This window comes from Lissotriton vulgaris, chromosome 5 (genome assembly GCF_964263255.1).
Source record: "Lissotriton vulgaris chromosome 5, aLisVul1.2, whole genome shotgun sequence".
NCBI classification, from domain to species: Eukaryota; Metazoa; Chordata; class Amphibia; order Caudata; family Salamandridae; genus Lissotriton; species Lissotriton vulgaris.
This window is the reverse complement of record NC_141693.1, coordinates 573114604-573136479: the sequence shown is the minus strand read 5'-3', so window position 1 is coordinate 573136479 and position 21876 is coordinate 573114604. Positions and strand designations below refer to the sequence as shown.

The following is a 21876-nucleotide window of genomic DNA, read 5'->3' as shown; positions in this document are numbered from 1 at the left end:
TTTTTCAAATACCTGCTAAGTTTCACTGGGCTTGGGTATTACTAGGTTATTGATAACAATTGGTCTTTGTTAAAGGAGAGCTTATAATTAGGGATATATACAGGAAAATTCGTATTTGGTATGTAAATTAAGTATGTTTGGTATTTGAATTGATTTTTATGTCTGAAATAAAGTCATTGATTGAATAGCATATCCATGTTTACCTTTGTGTTCTGCATTAACTACTTGCTGCCTTTCAGTGGTTTTGTGAATAAAGCTGTTTGACTGTTACTTTTACTGGTGCTGTACTATAGTTTATAGGAATAATGTTTTGTTCAGAAGCTGCATCAAACCCCTGTGCATTAACTCGACTCTCTACTCACCTATTCCATAATCTGAGCAGAATATTTGAGGTTATTTCTAGCTAGATTTCAACAGAACTCCTGAAAGGTCTCCCTACTTTGTAGCCAGTCCAAACGGCAAACAAATTCATGATTGGCTGCTCCTCAGACTATAGACTCTGTTTAGTAAGTGTTAAACTCCAATCTCGGTATGTGGCATTGTTGCTCAAAATTGTAGTGTATTTTTGTTACAACTATATTATATTCTTTTGTATTACTTGGACCTTGCTGTGTTATCTGTGCCAGTATTCACCCAGCCCCCACATACTCAACTCGAGATTTATATCCGTTGTATCTGTAAACATTTAATTTTCCCCATGGTACCACATGCATGCTGGACATGGATTCAACCCTTCTATATTCGTGTGCTCATAAATGACACAGACACTATCATAGAGTAGACAGGAATGTCTTATATCTATCTATTTGCAGCACCTTGGCTCCAGATCACTTCTCTGGAATAAACCTATTTTTCCACCATCTAAGGCTTTTCTGCTACTAAAGGTAATTGTATGAGGTAGTAGCTTATACCAGTGTATGTGTAGTTCCACTTGGGTGGGCGCTCAACACTACTAGTTTTTAATCAAACTAACATATACAGTGCAATGCATTGAAGGCCACATGCACACACTCCCTGTGTGTACCCGCTTGGTCTTCTCACCTTATGCCAGGAGGAATATTTGTTGTTACTTTCTCAAAGTGCAGGGGAATTTGAGAAGGCCCCTCCTGTTTTTATCGGCCCTTGCCTGGGAACAGTAACTTGGGTTCAGGGCCATTAAAAACCATTAGAGTCCTAGACAGCGGGCAATATTGATATATATAGTATCCATTGTTATCTCATGCCTTGTTGTAAAAAGACAGATCATGGTTTTAAATCATTAAGGTGTATGATTAGGAAATGCCAACAATTGTGATTTCAATCTGACATCTACTGCATAGGACAACTTGCTTATTAAGTATACTGTGCATTGCCTGGGAAGCTTACAACTTGCAGTTGAGGGAAAATTCAACAACACAAAGCCAACTCTTGTATTCTTACTCTACCTTTGAGAAAAATAAAAAAATACACAACCTGTAAATATATTGTTAAGGCAACAGCACTATTGCAAAAATGTGTTAGAATTCACAGACCTCACTGATGAACGTCTGGGCTCCCCTTGGACTCAGAAGGAGGATAGCTCTCCTCAATGTGTCACGGTACCGGTTCAGCTCCTCCGTTTTCATGGTCGTAAACAGGTTGGCAAACACTCGGCTGATGTTCCTGTCCACCTTCTGTAAGGACACGTCCAGTCCCAGCCTAGAAGCTTGGTCCAAGAAGCTCTGCAGTCCCCGTATGTCTGCAAAATAGAAATGGAGAACATCTGAAACAGTTGCATTTTCAACAGTCTAAACATTACCTACTACACTTGCGCTTTCACTACTCCACCCTCTGTCTCGTCCTCTTATATTGCTTACTATGGTGTGCTCACTGTCAGCTTTAGGGCTGTGTGGCCGGTGCAGCCGCACCCGGCACTGACCTGGGGGGCTGCTGTGTTTGAAATCAATCTATGGGTTTAAGGAGTGTTCATGCAACACTAAAATGTCAAGATTACCCTGTGACTAATGTTCCTGCTGGAGAGAGATTGGAGTTTTGTCTAGTGGCAGTTTTGACTCATCATAAAGTAGCTCAGAGGGTTAATGTACCTGCTGCAAATAATGTGTACCATGCAGATCACAGAACTGAGCGTGAGTAAACTACGAATACCGCTATAAAAAATGAACTGCATGTCAGAGAGGGACTATGGAGGTATTAAGGGCCCTGTTGGAGGATGATAGTGAGAGAATTTGTGGAGAAGGAGTTCATTGAAAGAGCACCAAAAAAGAATATCGCACCGGGCACCACCAGCTCTAAAGCTCACCGCGAGTGTGCTGATATCTGAGGGTTAACGCAACTTTATAATTTGGAGGGAGAATCCGAACAAAGGCTGATACTATGTACAATGATGCAAGCTCTCCAACATTTAAGCTGTTTTCCTACTTGCCAGCACCCTGAACTGACAGATATTTCTACTCAAACCTGCTATCTACCAATATCTCGTGTGTCATTTTTACTTGAAATATGGCCTATGGTAAAAAGAGAGATCCTGACAAACCTCATTTCACACCAAAAGCATAATCTCATGTTCTTTCAAAAAATATCACTGAAATTTCACACAATGTCACTGAAAAATACACAATTGCACCCAGCCCTGCTTTATATCTGTTGTCGGTGTCCAAATAACAGCCAGCATTGGCACAAACAAGCACATGGGCCAAGAGTGACAGTCATAAGTTCATGCTAATGTCTGTAACTATGCCCACTCTTTGAGGTATACAGGGAAAACAACAGTCCACTGAGATGCTGTGACAGATGGAGGGAAGGTCACTACTAATAACTTGAACTGTGTTGGTAATTCTATCAAAAACACTGAAGTCACAATAGATAAATCAGTTATTTTATAGGTTAAGCACTTGGTAGGTCGATAACATGATTAAGCCTGCAGCAAAAGGTTACATAGAAAAGCATCAGAGGGCACTGATCCTTGGGGAATCCGGGAAAGCTTAGAAAAAATACACAGATGATTGAAAAGGAATATAAATACAGGATAATGTGACTCGAGTGAAATAACAGAACATATTTCACTTTTAAGGTTGGGCGGCCAGAAACCATCAGACCAAGAGGGTTAAATGGTTTGTGCGTCGGCTATATCAAAAAGTGAAATATACCCTCATATCTCACAAGCCCAGTCAAAGTGTCATACTCATTGGCTGAAATAAATATATGGCATGTACATTCATTTCGCCTAACTCACTGGGTGTGCACTGAGGGTACAATGGAGGCCTCTGGGTTTCTGTTCCAGGTCCTGGCTCTAATGAGCATGTATAAGTTAAATTCTATCTTTTTGCTTAGGATCAAAGAACATGGCCCTGCTTATTCCTGCACTTTGAAAGCAACGTCTACTTTGAAATCACGCCTGCTCTGATCTACCCTTGCACTCTCCCCCACCACCAAATAATATCAGTTCCTGAATTATATGTGCACGAGAGTAAATTAAATTAATATATGTTCCTTTAAAATTCACATTTTAAAACAAAAAACAGTTTTCCCTTTGACAAACATATATTTACTAAACCATCCCACTTAGTCCACTTTCCACGTTTACTTCCTTCCTTACCTAGGGCACACCCAGCCAATCCATACCCTGTTTAAATAAGAAATGCATGCATCACTAGGCCAAAGGTAAGATGGGCAGAAAATTGGGATGATGAGTATTGGGTGGGCTATTATAGTCCAACTGAAAAAGCTCCACTAGAGCGTGAACTCACCAAAAGCTGTGAATATGGCCAAATTTACAACCCTAATATTGAATATTGTAGAAATTACATCTCACATTGTTTAAACCACCATACCAACATTCCAGGAAGTGACATCACAGGACACTTGGCCCCTAGTGGCAATACAAGAACTTTATGCTGTAGAGGTTATATCAATCCTCAAACAAATGAAAAGTAGCAATAATATGGAACTACCAAGAAGCACATCATTACATTATTGTAAATGACAGTTTAATAGAAAGAAAAAGGTTAGTAAAATAATTATTCCTATTTTTTGCATAAATCATGTTCAAAATGTCTTACATGAGAGTCGTGTAATCATGTTATACCCCATACCATGCAACCAATCACGAAAAAAATGTTCGCTACCTTGAGTTATTTATTCAACTTCAATAGAATCAATTTCATCATTAGGAGACCATTAATTATATTACCAAACCTATTATACAACAAGAAATTAAAAGCATGTTATGAAAAAGACTGATTTAACTTCACAAGCATGGCTAATTTACTTGACATGATATAATTTTTGTTCTCAGCATGTGGGAGTTCATTTTTCACCAAAGATGACGTTACTAACAGTACAGAAATATGTCAGAAAAGCACAGCAAAGAGCATTCAATTGCCTTCATAGCACCATGAGCGTGGCGCATTTTCCCACTTTGCGCTGACTTTTTTAAAACCCGTGGTTCATAACGAGCTTAGCTCGTCATGAGCGTACGAGAGGTTAAATAAAAAAACGTAAGTAACTATTCTTGAAAGATAACTATACAACATATCTATACAGCTGCTTAAACGTTTAAACTAGTTTCCTGCCCAGTGGACCTATGCTGTTTGTTACGAAAGGGCACAACTCGCAAATATGGCATCAACCTGGTTTACCAATGTACAATATCTGGATCCCCTCCTAATGATAAAGACATCAAGGGCAGGGAAAATATACTATGTGAAAAACACCCTAAGGCAGTCTAAATTTCAATCCACAATTAATGTATATACTCAAAAAGGCCAAGCAACACAGATTATACAAAAAAAGGGAAAAACAGTCTCCTTATCTAAAATAGAATTAAATACAGAGTATCAATGCAATAAATATATAGATACAAAAGTTCCCTTTGTGTAATCCTAAATAATAAATACATATATTAATACAAAATAAAATCTTCAATTTTTTACCAAATTCAAAAAAGATTATTTCCCATATATACAAAAATTTAGAGGCTTAGATCATGGTAGATTTTGATGGGGTCGATGCGAGTTTCGGCGACTCATTTGCCTTCATCAGGAAAGCCATTGATGAAACCAGATAATACCTTCGGGAAAAGGCTATTGACAGTTTGTGTATGATGGCATCAAATGTTTACATAAACTGTACTCAAGGGAGCAATCTCCCAGGTGAGTAGAAATGGATAATAACAACATATTGAACCCACTTATGATATGTTATCTTTTTCCATGGTTGTAAATACAATTGAATGGGTTGAATGAAATGATAACATTCAAGGACCAATTTCAAACTGATGAGTAAAACAGGAGTGCCCAAGTTGGTGAGATCACCATGCTAGATTCTCAAACTCTATGATCAGAATTACCACAGATGATACAGCTGTGTGATTCAGTCAAAGGGTGACAAACTGATACTGTGGAAACAGGACTTACTCCGAGCGTGCTTTCTTAATGGCGTGTGGCAGCAATCTCTGTTGCTTGGCTTTTATGTTTAGGTATATACAACAATAATTATGGATTGAAATGTACACTGCCTAAGAGTGTTTTTCACATAGAATCATCGTGGTTTACTCAAGGACAGCAACACAAAAATCGTCTATTCTCTGGAGAGTTCCATTGACAGTCAGAATATCAAGGTTCTCCATTCTGGTCAAGATAGCAGAGGAGTTGTTACAAGATCAGAGTTAAGGTCTTCACCAGGTCTTTACCAGTCAACAAAAGAAAAGTCAGCTATCAGGTAAAAATTGTCTTTTGATGAAATTTACTTTCACCAAGAATTGAAACGTGTATGGGAAAATACCCCTAACAGTAAATCTAGAAAGAGTTGGGGGGTTACTCATTCTAGTCTCCTCCTCTTTCATATTCATATTGTCTCCATCTTGCTCCTTGTTTCCTTATTATCATCCTGACTTGCCAAGTATTTCTTACTGACATACCGAACTGCTCAAATCTCCAAACACTGGTCTTAGACCATTGCCTTCTAAAAGGATTGTAACTGTTAAGGACACAGTGACTCCTTCCTGGAGTGTGCCTTCCTGGAGGGTGCTAGTTCTGAGGTTGGTTGTAGTTTTAATCAACTTTGGTGGTTCCTTGAATGGGTTGCTTCATCCATCCGTAGTCCACGTTGCCATCTCTCTCCTCTTATACCATCTTCATATTGTCTCCATTGACCTCCGCTGCTCTGACCTCCTGAGATATCAGTCTTATCTCTCCTCCACTCCCCACAGCTTATCTATAATTCTTCACTTTCCACTTCCCATCCTTCACTATTGTCTCTACCTCACCTTGACTTTGCTTCAGCCTGCTTGTCCACCATCCTCTGATGTCACCATAATATCCACTCCCCTATGCAACTTTACTCTCCTCCCATCCATACTCCTTCCCTCGACTCTCTGCTCCTACACTGCATCAATCATTCTTCTTCTGTGATACTTTTTATATCTCGCCTAAGACAATGCAAATGATCCAGTGCTTACAAGAGATAGTGTATACAACAAGAGGCTTGGAGCCACCCCGTTGCTTATCATTTGTTAGCTTCAGTGTTACTCTTATTTACTCTTTCCTAAGTCGCCAGAGCATGCTGGCATCAATTCCTCTTGTTTTGTGTGGAGCATGAACCAAGTACTGATTGTTTCAATTTGATTAGTGTCGTCTGCTGCTCACAATTTGATTGGGATATTATTTTCTTTGTTTTTCCCCCATCATGCTTTTTCTTCTTCCCCATGGTGCTTCTTCTTGTGTTGCTTCTTCACCATAGCCTCCCGTTGTCTGTGTTGCTTCTTCCCCCTTCAACCTCCATTGTCTGTGTAGCTTCTTTCCCCACCCTCCTTATCTATGGTGCTTCTTCCCCTCCCACCCCCTTAGCCCCTGTTGCTATGTACACCCTCTTTTCTGTGTTGCTTTTCCCCTCTCACCCCCTCTTGTCTGCGCTGTTTCTTACCCTCTCACTCACACCCCCATTGTCTGTGGTGCTTTTTCCTCTCCCGCTCCCACCCCCATTGTCTGTTTTGTTTCTTCTCCTTTCACCACCCCCTTGTCCAAGTTGCTTTTTTCCTCCTCATGCCCCACCCTCCTGTTGTTGATGTTGCTTCTCTGTGTAGGAGAGTAGGGTCTGCAATCCTATGATCACCCAGATTTTTTGCTTTTGTTTCACTGGTTTACGACTTTCTCTGGCTGTGGGCCTGCTAATCAGACCCACAGCCTGGCTGTTCTCTTTCTAAATTACGATATGTACCCTAGGTGCATTTACCAATTGGTACTGGGCCACCTTATCAGACCCCGTAACGCAGGGCATAGGTGTACCCAGGGCCGCCAGGGGCTGCAGCATGTATTATGCCACCCCTGGCTGGCCTCCTAAATTTGACACAACTGGCTGCATGACAGCTGGGGCGAAGTCGTGTAATCACACTTTGCTTTAGATATAGTAGCCCTATATCTAACCATACAATGGACACTCGAGTTCCTATCAGTCACTCCTATGGCAGGCCTTGACAATCCTGAAGGCAGAGTGCATGGGCTCGTGTGAACTAGGCTCTGGCCCGAGCCGAGCCCGGTTGCAGCTTGCGGAACCAAGACCCAATGGCTGTTCCATGATAACGCGTACCTCATCGGTAACTCCGGTGTCGCGTTATCAAGGCATGTCGAGTAAGGTGTCATACGAATCGGGATGCTGCCCCCTCACCAATTCTGGTGACGAGGTTAGCATTCCGCCCTTCTAGAGGGACACGACATGTACGTAACTGTGAACCCGTGTTAAAGTTAACTAAAGCCTCAGCTCCACAAAATGGATGCTGCCACCACAGACACGAGTCTGACCTCCTGCTGCTGGGAGTCCTTCCAGTGAGGGGAGCTTGGACAAAGGGTTTCCTGTCGAGGGCGGTGTTCGCACCGTCCCAGACAGGGTTTGTGTATTCTGGGTAGGTAGGGCTTTTGCGAGAAGGTGACTGCGGAGTGGCACCCCGGTGCTCACTACGCATCTGCCGGTCAGAACCAGTTCCAGGGGCGCCAGCCCTGGCCTGGGGAAAGTCCGGCAGGGGAGAGGGGTGTAACTACCCCCCTTCCTGGTCCCACCCTTAGGGCCGGACCTAGTCATGTACCCACCCCTTTCTTTAGAATAAAGGCCGGAGCGGGGACCCTTCCAAATCAGATCATCTTTGAATCAAGAACTACTTTCTACGAAAGGACACTCAAGACTCTTCTCAAGATTTCTCCCTTGTGACTAAGGAGTAGTCACCCTGCATCAGCGGGCACCATCTAAGAACTCTGCGGTTTGCTGCAAGTCCTTCCTCAAGGATCCGACGGCCCAGCTCGACGAGAACCGGCTTCCCTGGCACCTCTGACCTCTACCCACGTCATCAGCTCAGCTGTGATCTGTGGGTGCGACGAGACCTCGAGGGACCGGCCATCATCAGAACCTGCACGCTCTTAAACCAGCACGACCATCGAAGCGATTCCCTGGTGAGTGCTCTGGGGTCCGAGAAGCCCCGACCCTGAGCCGCTCTAGCACCGAAGTGCAGTCTCCCAGCATCTCCACGATCTGCGTGGGGCCCTTCTGCTCGCTGCTCAGCACGTTGTCTGGTCACTCGCCGCTGGCTTGTGCCCTTCTGTGACGACATCCGACAATCAACACTGCTGGTCTGGTTGCTCCAGACTGGCCCTTGCTTCCATCCTTGCAAGAAGCACCCCGGACCCTCCTGGTCCACTCAAGACGCCATCTTAGGCCCACCACGTGGCCCTGAGATCTGCCAAGGCTTGTTGCCCCATCCTGGGCCCAGCGACGCCGACAGCATCATCCTTCGTGGGACAGCTCGCACCTCCGCCGTGGTCGCCGACAACGCCTCCTGGTCCGTGAGACTGCAGAGCCTAGCGTCGCCCACTCACCTGGTTGAGGTGACGGCCAACCGGTGCCATCCTGGTACCCTCTGACTACTGGCTAGTAGTACGAACTTGGTCCCCTCTGCTTTCAGGTATCAACAATCTCTGATCCAGGCTTGGATCTCTACGAACTATTCATCACTGGTCGCCGGCCAGCAACTCCTTTTCTTCCGGCTCCTGGCTCGTCAGCGAAGACCCCGACGCCTGTAAGACTTGTGCAGCCGCAGCCCTCGTGGCTAGGTAACTCGGCATTTCGGTGCCTGCATAGCCTCTTTACTCTAGGGTCCCGAGTCCCTCGCTTCCGACTTGCCTTATCGGGTCCGCCCGAGACCTTAAACTTTCCGTGTCCTCGGACACTTGTTTTAATTGTGCACTTGAAGTATTTTCCTAAAAGATTTGGTTTGTGCTTAGTACCCTGTCCTCATAAAGAGTCCAGGGCTGTTGTGAATCTTAATAAATATCCTGTTTATTTTCATAACACTTGTGTGGTGTCCTTTCACTGGGTGTTCAAGGGGTACATGTGTGGTAAACAGCTGGCTTAACACGCCCTCTCGAGTCTTTAGCCTTAGACTGCTCGTATCCACGCTACTAGGATAGCTGGTCTATAGGTTGACTTACAACCAAACACCATAAGGGTCGTTGGAACGATACATAGCGGTCGCTAGAATAGCGAACGTTGCATATCGGGCCAACTTCTCACATTGGTGAGCAGCGGTTGGGATTTGAGCTTGCTGTTGTTTTACCACACGTATCCTAAGAATATCTTGTTGGAAGATCGCATAAGTACTGTTAGTACATATAACTAAAGCTTAGAATACTCTGAGTTCTACTGAACCAGCTGTTGCAGCTCCTCAAGGCCTAGCACACCTTGGCTGCAACTCTTAGCAAGGGAACAGTAGGTAAACACATAGTGTAGGTAGGTGCATCACTTACTAGAAGCAGTATGTCGGACAAAGGAGGAAACTCTGAGTCTCCCCTTGTGTCAGTTGACCCTCCACAGGTCATCCCTTCAAGATATACTGCGCTTAACTTCCATGAGTTACGACAAGTATGTACCTCTAGGAAGATTAAGCAAGGGGCTAACCCCACCACCTCCTTTCTGATTGGTCTCCTCGAGACTTATGATGCCAGAAAGGCTGAGAAGCTTCTTAGCCATTCTAATCCAGAAGGAGACATGCCTCCCCTCGAGGGAACCAGAGGTGACCCTGACCTAATCCTCCTCTCAACCGAGAATGAGAATGTGGAGGAGGATGAGGATGAGGATCCCTCTGGGGATGAGGCAGATAAGGGACAGGTAGAAGTCGTCAGACTAAGCAGGTCCAACTTAAGCAAACATGATAGCGGTACTGGGGGACCCCTGGGGCCACTATCAGGTCAGCTTAACATTGGGAATGGACGAGCCCGATCTCTGTCAAGAGACTCTGGCAGATCCCTTCAAACCAATGGCTCTCGCAACTCTTCTCAGAGAGGGATAACGTCCCCTCAGCGGAGAGTGTACGAAGCTAAGGAAAGGGCAGCTAATCTGAGGATCGAAAGGGAAGAACTTGCCCTGGCCAAAGAAAGGCTTGCCTTTGCGAGAGAGCAACAGTTAAGTGGGGTAGACCCCACTGGTGGCAGCAATGTACCTAGCAATAGGGAAAAGAGTTTCGATACGAAACACCTTGGTAAGATAGTGCCCCCCTTTAAACAAGGGGACGACATCCACAAATGGATTACTGCTTTGGAGAGGGCCTGCACTGTGCAAGGTGTTCCCCAGAGTCAGTGGGCAGCTATCTTGTGGCTCTCCTTTGAAGGTAAAGGAAGAGACAAGCTCCTCACCACAAGGGTGGAGGATGCGAACGATTACCAAGTCTTGAAAAATACACTCGTTGAAGGGTTCGGCCTAACCACTGAGCAGTACAGGGTGCTGTTCAGGGATACCCAGAAAACGCAGTCTCAAGACTAGTCTGACTTTGTCGATTGTGCCACTAAGGCTTTTGAGGGCTGGTTGCTGGGCAGTAAGGTTACTGATTACAAAGGATTGTATAATTTGATGATGAGAGAACAAATTTTAAACCATTGTCAGAACCAGTTGTTGCATCAGCATCTTGTCGACTCGGATCTGACCTCTCCCCAAGAATTGGGAAAGAAGGCAGACAGATGGGTTCGCACGAGAGTCAAACAGAACCAGGGCCAGAATCAAGGTGGTCAGAAGAAAGCAGACCAAAAGGGTAAAGATTCTAAGGGGGAACAAAATGACCAGAAGTCTTCGACAGGTCCCCAACAACCCAAAGAGGGGGGGGGGTCAGGCTCCCCAAAAGAAGAAAGAAGGCCAATCCAAAAGATGGTGCCAGTACTGTAAAAGTAAATCTCACTGGTTTAGTGAGTGCACCAAGAAAGGAGGAGGGCAGACTCCTGCCACTGCAGCCCCTAAGGCACCTGTGCCCCCTAGTACAGTCAGCAGTGGTAGTGCGCCTCCCAAGGGTTTAGTAGGGTTAACCCTGGGTTCTGAGGGGCGTGACAACTTAGTTGGCACACTCACTCAGGCTGTCCTTGTCAGTACAGGGGACGCGGACGTGTCCCCTGACATAAGTCCCAATACCTTGGGCAAATACAGACAGACGCCTTTCATAAATGGAAAGATGGCTCAGGCCTATAGGGACACTTGTGCCAGCGTCACCATGGTGACGCCTAACTTTGTGGACCCTGGACAGATCATGCCAGGTACAGAATTCCTGGTGACCAATGCAAGCAATGTCACTACCAATCACAGTATGGCAATTGTAGCTTTCTCCTGGGGAGGGGTAACTGGCCAAAAGAAGGTTGTAGTTAGTCCAGACCTCCCAGTGGATTGTTTGTTGGGCAATGATTTGGAGTCATCACAATGGTCAGAAGTGGAGCACCGGACTCACATGGAAATGTTAGGTTTGCCAGCACATGTGTTCGCTGTGACCAGGTCACAGGTCAGGAAATGCCCCACTGAACAGGTGCTGGATCCTGGAACAATGGACCAGACACCTCCCAAGAAAAAGAGCAGTAGGGTTAAGGCTGCGCCTTCCCCCTTACCCCAGGTCGTGGATCAAGTCTCAGAGGAGGCTGACCTACAAGAATTGAGGGAAACTGAGCCTAGGGAGTTCGAACTTGATCAAGTTGAATTCTTGGGTTCAGGGGGACCCTCAAGGGAAGACCTGGGGAAGGACCAGTTAGACTGCCCTTCTCTTGAACCCCTCAGACAGCAGGCTGCTGCTGAGGCTGCTGGGAACGCCACAGGTACCCACAAGGTATACTGGGAAGACGGACTCCTGTACACTGAGTCAAGAGACCCCAAGCCTGGCATGACCAGGAGGCTGGTTGTACCCTTATCTCAGCGTGGTTTCCTACTTACCTTGGCCCACGAGATTCCCTTAGCAGGTCACTTAGGCCAGACAAAAACGTGGGACAGGCTTGTCTCACACTTTCACTGGCCTCATATGAACGAAGATACCAAGGAGTTTTGCCGCTCCTGTGTCACTTGCCAAGCCAGTGGTAAGTCAGGTGGCACGACAAAGGCCCCCCTTATACCAATGCCTGTGGTGGGGGTGCCCTTTGAACGGGTGGGGATCGACATCGTCGGTCCCATGGAACCACCAACAGCCTCAGGGCACAAGTTTATACTGGTGGTAGTGGATCATGCCACCAGGTATCCTGAAGCTATTCCCCTTAGGACCACTACAGCACCTGTTGTGGCAAGAGCCCTAGTTGGAGTATTCTCCAGAGTGGGCTTCCCTAAGGAGGTCGTCTCCGACAGAGGTGCAAACTTTATGTCGAGCTACTTAACTGCTATGTGGAAGGAATGTGGTGTCAACTACAAGTTCACTCCACCCTATCATCCACAATGCAATGGGCTTGTTGAGAGATTCAACAGGACCCTTAAAGGGATGATTCATGGACTACCTGAAAAGCTTCGGCGTAGATGGGACGTCCTGATCCCCTGCCTCTTGTTCGCCTACAGAGAAGTCCCACAGAAGGGGGTTGGCTACAGCCCTTTTGAACTTTTGTACGGGCATCCTGTAAGAGGACCCCTGTGTTTGGTGAAGGAAGGATGGGAGAGACCTCTCAAAAAGCCGGCAGCCAACATAGTGGACTATGTGCTTGGCCTCCGCTCGCGGATGGCTGAATACATGGAGAAGGCATCTGAAAACCTTAAGGCCAGCCAAGAACTCCAGAAAGCTTGGCATGACCAAAAGGCTGTCTTGACTGTTTACCAGCCCGGGCAGAAGGTGTGGGTGTTGGAGCCAGTGGCCCCAGCAGCACTCAAGGACAAATGGTCCGGGCCCTACACCATCCTGGAGAAAAAGGGAGAGGTCACCTACCTGGTCGACCTGGGAACTCCCCGGAGCCCCCACAGGGTGCTTCATGTTAACAGGCTCAAGGCATATGTCGACAGGAAGGACATGAGTTTGCTCATGGCCCTAGATGAGGGACAGGAGGAGGAGAGTGACCCTCTCCCCGACCTGCTCACTCAGAATCCTGACGATGGATGGGTAGATGGTGTTGTCTTTTGTGGCAGCCTCTCCGAACCTCAACAGAGAGACTGTAAACAGGTTCTTCAGTCTTTCAGACATATGTTTTCTCTAACACCCAGCCAGACCGATTGGTGCACCCATGAGGTTGACACTGGTGACAGCTTGCCCGTTAAGAGTAAAATCTACCGGCAGCCTGATCACGTTAGAGACTGCATCAAGAGTGAAGTGCAGAAAATGTTGGAGCTGGGAGTCATTGAACCCTCGGATAGCCCTTGGGCTAGTCCCGTAGTTCTAGTGCCGAAACCTCACACCCCGGGTGGTAAGAGAGAGATGAGGTTTTGCGTAGACTACAGGGGTCTCAATGCAGTCACTAAGACTGACGCCCACCCAATACCAAGGGCAGACGAGCTTATCGATAGATTGGCTTCGGCCAACTACTTAAGTACGTTTGACCTGACAGCTGGGTATTGGCAAATCAGGTTAGCTGAGGACGCCAAGCCTAAAACCGCATTTTCAACCCCTGGTGGGCATTATCAGTTCGTGGTAATGCCCTTTGGTCTGAAAAATGCACCTGCCACCTTCCAAAGGTTGGTGAATCAAGTCCTTACTGGGCTGGATGACTTCTGTGCGGCGTATCTTGACGATATCGCTGTCTTTAGCTCCACCTGGGAGGATCACCTGGTCCACCTGCGGAAAGCGTTAGAGGCTCTGCAAGCAGCAGGCCTCACTATCAAGGCCACCAAGTGCCAGATAGGGCAGACACAGGTTGTATACCTGGGCCACCTTGTAGGTGGAGGCCAGGTTCAGCCACTGGAGAGCAAGATACAGTCAATCAGGGACTGGGCTCCTCCAACCACCCAGACTCAGGTTCGAGCTTTCTTGGGCCTGACTGGATACTACCGGAAGTTTGTCAGGAACTATGGTTCCATCGTGACACCATTAAACGAACTGACAAGCAAGAAAATGCCAAAAAAGGTTCAGTGGACAGCGAGCTGTCAAAAAGCATTCGATGACCTAAAGCAGGCCATGTGCACGGCGCCTATCCTCAAGAGTCCGGACTACTCCAAGCCATTCATTGTCCAAACAGATGCTTCTGAGTTGGGTGTGGGAGCTGTTCTTTCTCAACTGAATTTTGATGGTCAAGACCAGCCCATTGCTTTTATAAGCAGAAGGCTGACCCCTAGAGAGAAGAATTGGTCAGCTATTGAGAGGGAGGCCTTTGCTGTGGTTTGGGCCCTGAAGAAGCTGAGGCCATACTTGTTTGGCACTCACTTCAAGATTCAGACCGACCATAAGCCCCTCTTGTGGCTAAATCAGATGAAGGGTGAAAACCCCAAACTGCTTAGGTGGTCCATTTCCCTACAGGGGATGGACTTTACAGTGGAACATAGACCTGGTACTGATCATGGCAATGCCGATGGGCTCTCCAGATATTTCCACTTAGAACAAGAAGACTCACCTGGTCAAGGTTAGCTTATTGTTCCGACGTTTGGGGGGGGGTCATGTAGGAGAGTAGGGTCTGCAATCCTATGATCACCCAGATTTTTTGCTTTTGTTTCACTGGTTTACGACTTTCTCTGGCTGTGGGCCTGCTAATCAGACCCACAGCCTGGCTGTTCTCTTTCTAAATTACGATATGTACCCTAGGTGCATTTACCAATTGGTACTGGGCCACCTTATCAGACCCCGTAACGCAGGGCATAGGTGTACCCAGGGCCGCCAGGGGCTGCAGCATGTATTATGCCACCCCTGGCTGGCCTCCTAAATTTGACACAACTGGCTGCATGACAGCTGGGGCGAAGTCGTGTAATCACACTTTGCTTTAGATATAGTAGCCCTATATCTAACCATACAATGGACACTCGAGTTCCTATCAGTCACTCCTATGGCAGGCCTTGACAATCCTGAAGGCAGAGTGCATGGGCTCGTGTGAACTAGGCTCTGGCCCGAGCCGAGCCCGGTTGCAGCTTGCGGAACCAAGACCCAATGGCTGTTCCATGATAACGCGTACCTCATCGGTAACTCCGGTGTCGCGTTATCAAGGCATGTCGAGTAAGGTGTCATACGAATCGGGATGCTGCCCCCTCACCAATTCTGGCGACGAGGTTAGCATTCCGCCCTTCTAGAGGGACACGACATGTACGTAACTGTGAACCCCGGTTAAAGTTAACTAAAGCCTCAGCTCCACAAAATGGATGCTGCCACCACAGACACGAGTCTGACCTCCTGCTGCTGGGAGTCCTTCCAGTGAGGGGAGCTTGGACAAAGGGTTTCCTGTCGAGGGCGGTGTTCGCACCGTCCCAGACAGGGTTTGTGTATTCTGGGTAGGTAGGGCTTTTGCGAGAAGGTGACTGCGGAGTGGCACCCCGGTGCTCACTACGCATCTGCCGGTCAGAACCAGTTCCAGGGGCGCCAGCCCTGGCCTGGGGAAAGTCCGGCAGGGGAGAGGGGTGTAACTACCCCCCTTCCTGGTCCCACCCTTAGGGCCGGACCTAGTCATGTACCCACCCCTTTCTTTAGAATAAAGGCCGGAGCGGGGACCCTTCCAAATCAGATCATCTTTGAATCAAGAACTACTTTCTACGAAAGGACACTCAAGACTCTTCTCAAGATTTCTCCCTTGTGACTAAGGAGTAGTCACCCTGCATCAGCGGGCACCATCTAAGAACTCTGCGGTTTGCTGCAAGTCCTTCCTCAAGGATCCGACGGCCCAGCTCGACGAGAACCGGCTTCCCTGGCACCTCTGACCTCTACCCACGTCATCAGCTCAGCTGTGATCTGTGGGTGCGACGAGACCTCGAGGGACCGGCCATCATCAGAACCTGCACGCTCTTAAACCAGCACGACCATCGAAGCGATTCCCTGGTGAGTGCTCTGGGGTCCGAGAAGCCCCGACCCTGAGCCGCTCTAGCACCGAAGTGCAGTCTCCCAGCATCTCCACGATCTGCGTGGGGCCCTTCTGCTCGCTGCTCAGCACGTTGTCTGGTCACTCGCCGCTGGCTTGTGCCCTTCTGTGACGACATCCGACAATCAACACTGCTGGTCTGGTTGCTCCAGACTGGCCCTTGCTTCCATCCTTGCAAGAAGCACCCCGGACCCTCCTGGTCCACTCAAGACGCCATCTTAGGCCCACCACGTGGCCCTGAGATCTGCCAAGGCTTGTTGCCCCATCCTGGGCCCAGCGACGCCGACAGCATCATCCTTCGTGGGACAGCTCGCACCTCCGCCGTGGTCGCCGACAACGCCTCCTGGTCCGTGAGACTGCAGAGCCTAGCGTCGCCCACTCACCTGGTCGAGGTGACGGCCAACCGGTGCCATCCTGGTACCCTCTGACTACTGGCTAGTAGTACGAACTTGGTCCCCTCTGCTTTCAGGTATCAACAATCTCTGATCCAGGCTTGGATCTCTACGAACTATTCATCACTGGTCGCCGGCCAGCAACTCCTTTTCTTCCGGCTCCTGGCTCGTCAGCGAAGACCCCGACGCCTGTAAGACTTGTGCAGCCGCAGCCCTCGTGGCTAGGTAACTCGGCATTTCGGTGCCTGCATAGCCTCTTTACTCTAGGGTCCCGAGTCCCTCGCTTCCGACTTGCCTTATCGGGTCCGCCCGAGACCTTAAACTTTCCGTGTCCTCGGACACTTGTTTTAATTGTGCACTTGAAGTATTTTCCTAAAAGATTTGGTTTGTGCTTAGTACCCTGTCCTCATAAAGAGTCCAGGGCTGTTGTGAATCTTAATAAATATCCTGTTTATTTTCATAACACTTGTGTGGTGTCCTTTCACTGGGTGTTCAAGGGGTACATGTGTGGTAAACAGCTGGCTTAACACGCCCTCTCGAGTCTTTAGCCTTAGACTGCTCGTATCCACGCTACTAGGATAGCTGGTCTATAGGTTGACTTACAACCAAACACCATAAGGGTCGTTGGAACAATACATAGCGGTCGCTAGAATAGCGAACGTTGCATATCGGGCCAACTTCTCACACTCTGCTCCTACACCTTACCCTCTCATTGTCTGTTTTGGCCCCCAACCTGTAAAAAAAAGCTATGATGCAGCCAACGCTAGATGCATCATAGTACTTTTTTTTAACAGTCCTGTTGCTGGTTTCCCTTCAACCCTCCCTGCATTGCCTGTTTGCCCACTCACCATAGGAAAAAAAGTGCCATGAATTGGTCAGTGCTGGCCATGTCATTGCTTTTTTTCTCGAACATTCCGTAATTCTGCACAGCAAGGATGCACGTTTATAACATTGCTAAACAAAGTGTAAAAGCCAATAGCTCTTGCATAAGCGAGTCTTACTTGCTGTGCAATGCTTGTTCACTTTTGTGCTTCCCAGGACATTCAGACATAGTCCCAATCTCCTTCATGGTTTGGTATTCAAGCTGTGCTCCACCCGACTGCAATGTGTCCTCTGATGGGAAGAAAAGATAATGCAAACCAGTTGATCTCCCATCAATTGAGCATAAGAGTGGTTTCCGCTCTGTGAGAAGACTATGGGCCAGATGTATCAAGGCTTTTGCGACTCGCAAAGGCCGAAATTCGCAGAATTTCGGCCTTTGCGACTCGCAAGCGGACGTTTTGCATTTTTTCAGATGTATGAAAAAATCGCTATTTAAGGAATCGCAATTATTTGCGATTCCTTATTTTGCCATAGCATTTAAGGAATCGCAAATTTTGCGATTCCTTAAATGATATGTATGACACATTTTTAAATTGCGATTTTAAGTTAAGGAATCGCAAATTACCACCAACTTGTACTTGGTGGTAATTTGCGATTTTTTTTAAAAATGCCCTATTTGGCATTTGTGAGGGTGGCATGTGACACACATACATGCCCATAGGGCATGTATGTGTGCCACGTGCACACACATGTAGATTTCAGGGGTGCAGCAGGGTGTCTTTGAGACACCCCTGCACCCTTGAAATAATTCTCAAATTGCGATTAGCAAATTGAGAATTCGCATTTTGAGAATTATTGCACTTTCTTTCCTCCTGGCCCATAGGAATGCATTGGAAATTATTCTTTATTTGCGAATTCGCAAAATGCGAATTCGCAAATAAGGAATAATAAGGAATCGCAAAAAAATTGCGATTTTGTACATACATACCGTTTTGCGAATTCTAAATAGCGATTCGCAAAAAAACGCTATTTAGGATTCGCAAAACGGATTCTTGATACATCTGGCCCTTAGTCACAGGCTCTTAACCTGTTTAACAGAATTTGTGGGGGTGGAAGTATGGCATGTTTATGGAGGCTATTGAAGAACATATAGGTGCTTCAATATAGTTCATTAACCTGTTAGATACACATGGCAGTATATGGACAATAATCATTACAGCTGTTCAGCATACTTACATACTTCAGGTAAGATTCAAACTCCATGGAATTTTGTCAGTAGTTTGGGCCCATGGTAGCTATATACCTGCAAAATCGATCATTGTATAATTTCCAGGAAAAGTAGCGTATGCTGGTCTTTCAGAAGGTAATGTCTGTGTGTTGCCAAGGCACCTTCACAATATAGGTGGGTGATGGTGTCCCTGTATCAAAGGTGTCCAAATGACTTGGGTTTTTTGATGTCTGTACAAATGATACTGATTATTAATGTATGAAGGTTGTAGTATGGGTCATGTGGTTCTAGCTACAAGTAGTATGTTACATGAGCACATGGTGAATAAGTGCTAGGAATTCTGGGATTCCATGTACATGTGGTTGCACTTTGGAAATCTAGAGAGTCGTTGTAAGAATGGTTGTGGTATGTGAGTGTAAATTGGCAACCCTGTGTTAGGTATTTTGTGTTCCACGTGCAAGCAATGCAATTCCCTGGGTGTGGGAAGGTCCTGTGTATGTTGTAACGTTCTAGTTGTTGGTAGCTCCGGCCTCGGACGGAACTACGTACACCAAATGTATCACCTTCTGGCCAGGCGTGGCCAGAAGGCTATAAATAAAAGGTCGGAAGTCGCACAGGACTTCCGGTCCGACACAGCATCCAGAGTGTCGACTCGTTTCTTGTCCAGTGGTCCAGTTGCACCTACACCAATATATATATGTGCACTCACCCCTTTACACTGGCGACGAGGGTGGGACGCAATCAGCAACTGTGCAAGCCGAATCGCCGTCCGAAGAGGCGCCTAGAGGGACGGAGCGGCGTACGAGCTGGCAGGAGTAGCAGCATTAGCCCTGGGATGCGTGGGGACACTGGTAGCGTGGAGAGACAACCAGAAGAAGGCCCGAAGCAGCGTCAGCACGAGTGCGTGTGCACAGGCCCAAGCGCACTCAGCGCGCATGCGCAAAAGAGAGAGGCCCGGCAGAAGATGCCTGACTGAGGCGCGACGAGCGCGGAGGCCACACTGACGCACGCTCACTCGGCACAGCGCAACATAAGCGCTGAGATTTCTTCGGCATCCCTGAAATAAATAAATAAATAAATAAAACGGACAAGGAAACACTTATAAACAAGCATTGACACATCCAAGAAAAAAAAATCGGTATAAAGAGAGAACAGCACATAACAAAAGGAATACATACTCCTAGGGGCAGAAAAACCATAAAGAGGCAATGTCGAACCCACCAGGCAACCAGAACCAGCAAGCAGCGCCACAACAGCAGGCAGCGCCACAACAACAGGCAGCGCCACAACAACAGGCAGCGCCACAACAGCAGGCAGCGCCGCAACAAGCAGTGCAACAGCAAGCAGTGCCTCCGGCCCAGCAAATCCATCCATCAGCTCACTCGCAGATTCAGGCACTCCCGCCGTTCAGAGAGCTAATTGAACCTTCCACAGCAGCACCGAGATGGGCGGTATGGATAGGGCAACTGAACAACTACTTTGTAGCCACTTGTGAAACCGATAACACAGTGAAACGCTCCCTATTGCTGCACTTTGGGGGGAATGAAATTTACAAACTGTTCTCCCACCTTCCAAATATCGGCAACGCTAATGACTACGACGCAGCCGAACTGGTGAGCACATGCGCCGAAGATGATCATAATAAGGAAGTGACAGCACAGATCATTCAAGGGTGCCGGAACAAGACTCTAAGAACACTAATACTGCGCCAACCCAACATCACGCTCAACGAGATTCTCATGCCCGCACGGTCACATGAGCTATCTGATGTCCGGTCGACAGCAATGGAAGCCGCCATGACCACTCAAGCGGAAGCAAGTGCAGTTGTGAAGACTGAAAGAGTCGACGCCGTCCGCACTTCAGGCAGAGGCGGAAGGGGAAGATGGCCGACCAGAACCCAGAGACGAACATCCTGTGGATACTGTGGGCGTGATGAACATAGTCAAGATGGGTGCCCTGCAAGAGGGAAGACATGTTCGAAATGCGGAACACCAAACCACTTTTCCAGCGTGTGCAGAGGAGGCTTCCGCGGAAGAAACACAGCGGGGAGACGGACCGTAACAGGTGCAGTCAGGCAGTTTAGTCTGGAAGAAACTCAAGAATCGAGATCCGTGACAGCAAGACAACATCGCCATGCACGATTAGAGGACTCCTCCACTGACGATGAAGGAGAATGCTACTTCGTATCGTTCACAAAAGACCTGAAAAGAAAGCGAAGACCTCAACCAAAGTGCCAAATTCAAATTGATGGGTCCGAAGTCACAGGGGTCATAGACACTGGGGCAACAGTGAATGTGATGGGTATACAGCACTACAAAAGCCTTAACCCGAGACCGCAGCTGACGCCTTCTAAGATCAAGATAATGACATACGGCAGCCAGACTCCACTTCCTCTGCGTGGTAAGATGCAAGTGCAGGTTAAAGCGGAAGACCGTGAAGTAACAACCACATTTCACGTAATCGACAAGGAAGCAGATCTGCTAGTAGGGAGCCACACTGCAGAGGACCTCAACTTAGTAGCGTTCGCTAACGCAGTCAAGACACTCCAAACGGAAGACATACTACAGCTGTTCTTGTCACTGTTCAAAGGTTTGGGCACAATTAAACGTCAGCCAATCAAACTACACATTGATAAAGCCGTCCAGCCAATTGCCCTGAAACACCGGAGAATTCCGTTTCACCTTCGAGCAGCAGTCGAGCAAGAACTGACACAACTCGAAAAACAAGGAGTCATAGAAAAAGTCACTGGACCAACGCCGTGGGTGTCACCCATGGTGATAGCCGAGAAACCCCGTCAGCCAGGAAAGATCCCCATTGGCATAGACATGTGAATGCCCAACAAGGCCATAAAGAGAGAAACACATATAACACCCACCGTAGATGACATACTCACAGATCTGAACGGAGCCCAATGGTTCTCTAAGCTGGACCTCAATGCTGGTTACCACCAACTCCGACAAGCCGAAGAGAGCAGGTACATAACGACGTTCTCGACTCACCTCGGTCTTAGAAGATATAAGAGACTAAACTTTGGGATATCCTCAGCGGCAGAAATTTTTCAAAATACAATTCGAGAAATTTGATCTGGCCTACAAGGAGTGCTAAATGTAAGCAACAATATCCTGATACATTCTAAGACCAGTGAGGAACCAGCGTCCGAGGTCCACACTCAAGAGAATAGCTGAACATGGAGTAACATTACATAAGGAGA

General features: G+C 47.3%; 1 protein-coding gene across 3 annotated transcripts in view; it reads right to left on the bottom strand.

The window, feature by feature from the left end:
• The window catches only part of GRID1 (glutamate ionotropic receptor delta type subunit 1), a 2431615-nt gene that overhangs the window by 1315138 nt on the left and 1094601 nt on the right, over positions 1-21876 (bottom strand). For all 3 annotated transcript variants that reach the window (XM_086920133.1, XM_086920134.1, XM_086920135.1), the window contains exon 4: positions 1512-1717. In XM_086920133.1, coding sequence (XP_086776259.1) covers positions 1512-1717 — 206 coding nt within the window. The remainder of the gene's footprint in view (positions 1-1511; positions 1718-21876) is intronic.